The 8,718-nt window shown below is 45.9% G+C and overlaps 1 protein-coding gene across 1 annotated transcript in view; it reads right to left on the reverse strand.

The window, feature by feature from the left end:
- APLP2 (amyloid beta (A4) precursor-like protein 2) overlaps positions 1-8,718 on the reverse strand; it is a 42,742-nt gene that overhangs the window by 25,782 nt on the left and 8,242 nt on the right. Inside the window, exons 3-5 of the mRNA XM_015417248.1 lie at positions 4,323-4,435; positions 2,612-2,799; positions 1,449-1,663 (exon numbers count right to left, since the gene is read on the reverse strand). Of these exons, the coding sequence (XP_015272734.1) occupies positions 1,449-1,663; positions 2,612-2,799; positions 4,323-4,435 (516 nt within the window). The remainder of the gene's footprint in view (positions 1-1,448; positions 1,664-2,611; positions 2,800-4,322; positions 4,436-8,718) is intronic.

The following is an 8,718-nucleotide window of genomic DNA, read 5'->3' on the forward strand; positions in this document are numbered from 1 at the left end:
GGGAAACCCAACATACACTGCATGTCTTCTGAAGGCTTTGGCCCAGTTGCCAATGAAATGGTAAATTTGCAACTGGGCTATCAGGGAGACAATCAGGACTCCTGTCCCCCCCAACATCTAGTTTCCTCAATGCAGAAGCAAAGGGCTCATTTGAGGGGGGGCGCGTAATATGGAGGAGTATTCAATCATGCAAGTCACCAACAGCTGTGGGAATATCCTACTACATGGCTTCCACTAATCCACTCAGGCCAAACAGACTCTTAGGCCAATTATGCATGGGACTTTGAAGAGGTATATAACTAGGACTATACACCATTAGCCATGGAAATTGATGTGCTTTAATCATACTGGTTCTACTGGACCAAAGTAGCTATAGGCAGATGGTGGGGAACTGCTGTTAAACCCCAGGAACAGCAGTGTTTTTAAAGAACAAAAATACCCACGCACACACAAGAGGACTAATCAGTCAACAGCAAACAAGTATTCTTCAAAACCTGAAGCCAGCCATAGTCCCTTCAATAAGATAACCGGCCAGGATACTCCCTCATATTGCAACATTTGGATCCTGGGATGTCTACCTGTTCCCCTGCCCTTAACCTCATGCGATGTTCACTTGCTGAAATAATGTGGGCACCTTGCCAACTAGGAAAAGCTCTACCTGCAAGAGACAAGAGCTTGCTGTTGACTGTTCTGCAGTCTGTACAGAACTGAGCTCCATTCTCTGCAAACACCTGCATATGCAATACGGAGCAATCTGACGGACTGCTGCCTATCAGAGGCTACAGGCATTTAAGATGCAAAGCAACAGAACTGGTTGTATTGGGCTCCTTTGGGTTCCCCTTTGTCTTTGGGACACAAGAGCTGCCTGATAAATTGTGTGAAACAGATTAAGAGCCTTGCGGGGACACTGCTTCATTTAAGCATCCAACTTCTTGGAAAACCCGGCTAGTCTCTTATCGTAAGAAAAAGGAAGCTTAAAAGGATTGTGCCACCAAAAGGTATGAAATGGCGCATCATGGTTTCACACTGCTCATCTATTAAGCTTGTTGCCCTGGTAACTTATAACCAGAAAAAGAACAATTGTTCCCATCTCTAGATTCACCCCCCCCCCAAAAAAAAAAAAAAAATTAAACTGCACAGATCATTTCGGTGCTAGTTCCTCAGAGGGCACTTTACTCTGAGTGCCAGAGATGACCGTTTTCCCGATGAAGCTGTTGGTCAGCTGGCAATCATATGCCCCAAAGCTCCAGAAGGGGTGGGGGAGGGAAATCACCTGCAATGAGTGGCACACAGTGTTCTCCACTGACCTATCTGGCAATTAAAGCATCCAGAAAGGGGAAAACCTACTGGACTGGAAATGGAACATTCAACATACGGACGGCCAAGATCAATTGACAACTGCTGAAACAGCCAGGAAGCCAAATGAAAGCTGTCAAACGGCCACTTACTTTTCACATCGTTCATTATTTCCTTCTCGGAGAGAGATTTTTCAACACTCAGCTCCGTTGGAGGCTCTTCGTTGTAATCTTTGTAGCCGTCGTAATAGTAATCCCGGTCTACCACCACTTCTTCCTCTTCTTCCTCTTGCTCCTCTTCTTCGTCCTCGTCCATCTCCACTGCTGCTGCTGTGAAGTCTTCTGTGTCTGCCTCGGTAGGGAACTCACTAAAAGCACATAATTAGAAGAGGAGGTTAATGCTGCTTTGTGGGCAGCATTTGATGGAAAAGAGCAGCAATTTGCCTTTTCCCCCAGGTTCTAAAAGCGGTGGTAGGAGAGGATGAGCATCCTGACTACAAATTCTCCAAACCAGCTTCAGCTACGAGGAGCTCCCCAATTTTACATCTATGCCAGCCCATTGCGGCAGTGCCATTTTAAACAACTAGCTCCCCAATTTTACATCTATGCCAGCCCATTGCGGCAGTGCCATTTTAAACAACTAGCTCCAAAAGCGAGGCTTGTTCGTTTTTTTAACTCTATATCCCATGTGCAGTTAATAGCAACTAACAGTAGTTGATATTGTCCCATGTAATGTCAATGGCTCCGAACAAAAGGGAGAAAAGAGGAGAGGAACACAGAACTTTAAAAGACTGAACAATAATACAACACGTTTCTTGAGTTACCCATCTGCTACACACACACACACTGGGATTAACACATGGAATTCACTGCCGCAGGAGGTGGTGGCAGCTACAAGCATGGACAGCTTCAAGAGGGAATTAGATAAACATATGGAGCAGAGATCCATCGGTGGCTATTAGCCATAAGGTACAGATAGGAACTCTGGGGCAAGTGATGCTCCGTATTCTTGGTGCTGGGGGGGGGGGGCAACAGTGGGAGGGCTTCTAGTGTCCTGGCCCCACTGGTGGATCTTCTGATGGCACCTAGTATTTTTGGCCACTGCGTGACAAGAGTGTTGGACTGGCTGGGCCATTGGCCTGATCCAACATTGGCTTCTCTTATGTTCTTATGACTAGCTATGAATTGTAACACCCTGGTTTTCTGCTCCTTTCATGTGGCATCCACTTCATCTATAATCGGCATGAGTGGTCTGCTGCCCTCACCAATGGGAAAACAGCATGGAGAGAGGCAGAGAATGGAGTTGCAACTGTTACCTTTTATAACTGTCATAGTTTTCATCTTCGTCTTCCTCTTCATCCTCCTCCTCCTCCTCTTTGGAAAGTGCTTCATCCACAATTTTGGCCTGAGGGCAGCACACGTATTCTGTGCCATGGAACTGGTCTACTCCACAAGGTAGCAGCATGCCATAGCTGTGCAGGATCATCCCTTCAGTTAAGCAAGCCTGGAGGTAGCATTGTGGCAACTGTTAGAAGAGCCCCCTTTGCCTCACGTAAAGCACCTTACATCACCCAAGCAACAAAGAGACGAGATACAGGTCTTTACAGTATTGCACCATTCACCCTATGCTCAGGTGTGGCAAAAACCTGGGAGTCACGTCATGCAGCACTTCTTACCTATAGCCAGGGCTGGCTCCAGCTTATTTTGCACCCTAGGCGAGGATCCCTTCTGCCCCCCCCCCGGTGCGCCCACCAATTCTCAAAAATAAATGCATTTTAGGAGGAATGAAAAACACAAATAATCAAGAAACTCCCAGAGTACGGGGCCGGGTGCAGTTTGGTGCCCCTAAGGGCCGTCCCGCTCTAGGTGATCGCCTAGTTCACCTAGTGAGTGAGCCAGCCCTGCCTAGAGCTGGTATGTTGGTCAATTGATCAGTCAAATATTTCATAAAACCAAGAACACCATGGCATAGGTGGCAGCTTACCTTTATTACTCCATTATGAGCTTGCCCCTGAGAACTACATGGGCAGTATGAAGTTTAATATCGATGTTCACAAGGCACATTTTACCTCGGAACCGAAAGCTGCACAATATGGAAGTCCAAACGTGAGCCGCGCATAATGATACATTTTACATAAAGAACATGAAGTCGAGAATGTCACTACTTGTTAATATTTTTAGAAACCAATCCCAGAAGCATGTAAGAGGATCCCCTCCTGCTCCCCCCCTAGAAGAAAAGAATCTAAAATTTAATAGCGCTGCTTTACAAAAATCTGGCTCAGGAGACAACCTCAAGCGTTCCAAAATTTAGCTGCTTTAAGCCTCAATTATAGATTATTTTGTCCCAGTAATAAAGGAGCCTGATTTGGAATGCAACTGCTTAGCTATGTATTTGCTAGTCTGATCGGGGGGGAGGGGGGGGGAATTAGCATGGAACTGGCAACAAGCCAGAATCACAAAGTAGTTAAGAGAAGGAAAACTGCAATCCCGCAGTATGCCATGAACTGGATAAAAAAAAGGGGGGGGGGAGAGGTATTTAGGCCTATGAACTCAGTTTGCTTTGTTTTGATAGTTCAGGAACAGCAGAACTCAATTAACTTGAACTGAACTTGAAATACGATCTCTAGACAGAACCGCCTACAATTACTCCCAGGAGAAAACCAAGTTTTCTGAATATTACATCTCAAGCTCTCCTACAGCTCATTATATTAACATGGCTTCCTGTGTTTCTAAACATGCCCGTACTATCTGCAAGTTTGTCTGTCGCATATAGTTCCCAGATCCCAAATTCCACAGCACTTTTACAAAACAGTTAATTATCTGTAACACCAGTCTATACTACTGCTATTGTATGTAACCTTTTTAATTTTGAGCTGCTAAGCCTAGTGATTTTTCTCACATAAGTCGGTATATGTATCCTTCATGATTTCTATTGATTTTGCTGCTATAAGTTGAAATGATTGTTTCTACAGTTCCAACTTGCACGTTCTTCCTCTGACATCCCTTTCTCATTGTGTAGCTAGTTACCTCTTTTGCCACAGTGTGCCAGTACTGGTGACTTTTGCACACATCCATCCGCTCCCTATGGAAGAACCGGCACTTCTCTGGAACCAGGAGGACATCACTGACAAACTCACCCACTGGAAGACAGGAGAAAAGATTTCTGAAATGAAGGTGCACCAGACTGGCTTTCTACCTCAAAGTACTTCTACGTTTCCTCTCAGAAAAGGTGTACTTGTTTCTGGACTCATAAGAATTATGAAACATGCACCGACGCATAAATAAATTAGGTTAACACACTTCTATGCTTAGAGGGCTGCTCAAATATAGATATCCTACTTCATTCTTGGTGCTCGGAATGTAAATGAATCCAAACAGGAGGGAAATAGGAAATACAGTATTCAGACAGACATTTCAAGGTGACTGAAAGCTTAGTGCTAGATGGTAGTTCACTTTTCCTTGAATACATAGCACAAATAAGCACAAATAAGTTTACCAGCAATATTTTATAATGATGAACCTATGCCAAAACCCTAACCACCAACAAGTTGACACCCATGTATGCTTTCATCCCACAGTTTTCCTTAAGTGTTCAAGATGTCCATTACTCTTCCAATTAATGCTATTTCATGAATGTTTAGCAGCAACGTTGTGCCAGGGTACATACCGAGCACTAAATCCTGTAAACCAGGGGTCTCCAACAAAGTTCCCTCTAAGCTGAGTTAGGGTGGGCTGGCTCACAGGTTTTTAGCCTCCAGCTCACACGTTTTTCTCTTAGCTCAGGAAGGACGGCTCCAGGGCAAACTAATTCATGCAGCAGCCAAATAGCTCGCTCACAGCTTTAATGCCAGTAGCTCACAAAGTAGAATTTCTGCTCACAAGATTCCACGGCTTAGAGGGAACATTGGTCTCCAACCTTTCGCGCTTGTGGGCGCCTTTGGAATTCTGACACAGCATGGCTGCTGCAGGAGGTGGTGTCAGCACAAAATGGCTGCTGCACCTTACCTTACCTTCTGTCACACAGTGAAGATCCTTGTGTTCCAGCAGCAGTTGCTGTTAAAACAGCATTTTAAAACAACTTCATGGCCAGTCAAATCTCCAGTGGCCAACAGTCCCATCCCACTTTCTAAAACAGGTTGCCAGGAGAGATGTCGGCAGCCTGCTGTAGGCACTGCATAACTACTTAAATTGGAGATGATTCATATGGTATTATATGCTACCCTTGCATACACAAGGCCTGGGGGCCTATTCAAATGTGGCCACTCACAACTGTGCTTTTGAAAGAGGCAGTGTCCTGTGCAGGGCTGCGCTATGTCAACTCTGCTGATCTTTCCAAGAGGCTTCTGGAGGGATCAGGCAAGAGGAAAAGATGGTGGGGGGGGAAAGACTGACAAAGCAAAAGGAAGTGTTCCTATTTCTTCTGCAACTTCTTTTGAAAAAGAACGTCAAAGAATGTGTCCCAAGTACAAAGTGGAAGTATGACTTAAAACATGGTCAAATTAAAAGCAGGACCAGAGAACAAAGGTTGGTGAGCAAGCAGGCAATCCAGAATTGTTTCCATAATCTGAAGAATAGTACTAGCGAGAGCCAGTTTGGTGTAGTGGTTCAGTGCGCGGACTCTGATCTGGGAGAACCGGGTTTGATTCCCCACTCCTCCACTTGCACCTGCTGATGTGACCTTGGGTCGGTCACAAGCTCTGGCACAGCTGTCCTTGAAAAAGAGCCGTTTCTGTCAGAGTTGTCTTAGCCCCACCCACCTCACAGGGTGTCTGTTATGGGGAGGGGAAGGGAAAGGAGTTTGTAAGCCGCTCTGAGACTCCAAGTGAAGGGCGGGGTATAAATCCAATCTTCTTCTTCTTCTTCTACTAAATCCAACAATGGACAAGCAAGAGTTGCTGTCCTACAAGACTTGAGATTATCATGGCTATGGAATTCACACTTCACAGATCCAGCCCTTCAATTAAGGAATACAGTTTGTCATTTGCTCAGAGAGAATAGCAACCAACTGGGAGACAGAGCAGATGCTTATCGCTCACAGGTCTTTGAGGCTTAAAGACTGAGGAAAGACGACAGAAAGCATCACTTGTGCAGCTGCGTTTCCTGCACCTGTCCACACACATAAGCATCACGGCAGCATCAACAGTCAGGGTTGCAGGCCAATCACAGCAGCAGCTCCGCCACTTTCCAAACAATGCTATGTAGCTGCAACCAATGCAAGAACAGATACACCCACTTTTGTTGGGGACTGCATTTCTAGCAGAGGCCAGCTGCAGCTGGTGTTCTGGTTGGCCTGGAGGCAACTGACTGAATGCCCAGAAGGAGGGAACCTGCCATTAGGGGAAAAATACAGAGAGGAGGAAGACTGCAATCACAACCTTTCCTAGGGCAGATGGTCAGGCATCACCACCAGCGGGACACAGAGTTTCCTTCTCCCTTCTATGCCACTACCCCTAATACTGGACTGCAAATGGGAGGGGAGGGGAGGCACCACCTTTGGGAAAGGGCCATGGCTAAGTGGTAGAGCATCTGCTCTGAGTGCAGAAGGCCGCAGGTTCTATCCCTGGAGTCTCCATTTGAAAAGGATCGGGTAGTGGATGGTGTGAAAGACTTGCATCTGTGACCCTGGAGAACCACTGCGTGCCAGAGTAGACAATACTTACCTTGAGAGACCAATGGTCTCACTCAGTATAAGGCAGCTTCATGTAAGTATAAAATCCTATTTTCAGTACTGCAATCCATACCACGCGGCATTAGGTAGAGCAGAGGTGTCAGACTCATTTGTTACAAGGGCCGGATTTGACATAAATGTCACTTCGTTAGGCCGGGCCATGTGTGCCATAAAATGTAATGCCAGGTACCGGAGAAATAAAATGTATGAAGGACAGCAGCTGGTAAGCTCCGAGTTGGTGTATCCTCACTGCAAGGCTGCATGGGCTGGGGGGGGGGGGGTGCAAAGGAAAACCGACATAGGTGGATTGGAGAGCCAGCAGTGAAGCCCTGGGCAGACGCTCCCACGCTGCTTGACTGCTGCAGACGAGGTTGTTCCGCCAATGCTGAAGCCACAATCAGAGTGGCTCCGCCCACTCCCCCTCCAAGCAGTCTCCTGTTCCCTACCTTGCAGTAGTTGCTCACGGGCCGCATTAGAGCCCTGGATGGGCCAGTTCTGGCCCCCCAGCCTTATGTTTGACACCCATGAGGTAGAGTGTCCAGAATCCATTTTGAATACAGGTTATATAGCAAACTTTAACAGAACTACATTTTTTAAAAAGTTTGGCTACAGATAAAACACAGCAGAATACAAAGCACATTAGTAACACAGACGGAACTACTTGCCAACTGAGCTATTTTTATTTCACTTACTAATTAAATCCCTGTCATGCACAAGGTGATTTTCAGCACAGCAGCCATATTTCAAGACAGGACGCTCTACTATCCGACTTTAACAGGCCTCTTCGCACTGAGTTATTTCCAGTTAGGGAAACACACATAATTAGGACAGGTGGAATGTGCATACAGCCAGATGCAACACAAATTCACTGAACCACTATCTGGGGATGCCAATCTGACTAAGGAAAGGCTCTGACACTTCCCCTAGTGAGCAATCATTTTGTGGACACAGGACACCGGTCAGATGGGAAAAGGGAGTAAAATATATACGGGGTGCCCAAATACCCACATTTTTTTTAAAAAAATATCATTCTGGGGAAGTTTAGAATGTACACATCCATTCAAGGACATAAAAAAGCCAAGCTAAGCCAACATCTTCGGGGCTTTCAAGATGTTAAATCTTCATTAGTCGCCTCATTTGTTTCAAATGTGATGCTTTCGCTATGCTGCAGACTGCACATTTAGAATCAACTTCCTAACCACATCTAGTCAGAATTGGTTAAGTTATAGCCAAGTGGAAGAAAACGACAAGAAATGGAACCCTAAGGGTTTTTTTTAAAAACTTGAGCTTTTTGGAGCCAGGTCGGTATTAACATTAGTGTTTCTTACCTGTTTTTACACATGGCTTCATGACAAAGACCTCTATGTCCGTAAGTCCAATACTTTCACTAAGACAGTGGCAAAGCTTGCTTTGACTTGGTCAAAAACCGAACAAGTAATTAGGGCCTTCCAAACAGATTTGTTCAGAACACTAATATCCAGGCAATGTCCAGACGTGACTCATCTAAGCTCCTGTTCCCCTCCCCCCTTGTAATCTGGAGAAAACAAAAGCCTAACTTCCCCTGTTTAAAAGGGGCACTGGGGGTAGATGGAGAAACTACTCGGACACTCAACTCCACTCACAGCCACTAAAGGGAAGGGGCAGAGCTAAGCTCCACTTCCAAAAATGGTGCAGGGTAGTTCACTGCCACGCACTGCCACGCACTGTCCCCCCCCCCCCAGTCCTTTAAAGGGCCTTTCCCCACCTGAACTGGGC

The sequence above is a fragment of the Gekko japonicus genome, unplaced genomic scaffold (assembly GCF_001447785.1).
Source record: "Gekko japonicus isolate JY-2015 unplaced genomic scaffold, Gekko_japonicus_V1.1 scaffold3640, whole genome shotgun sequence".
Classification (NCBI taxonomy): domain Eukaryota; kingdom Metazoa; phylum Chordata; class Lepidosauria; order Squamata; family Gekkonidae; genus Gekko; species Gekko japonicus.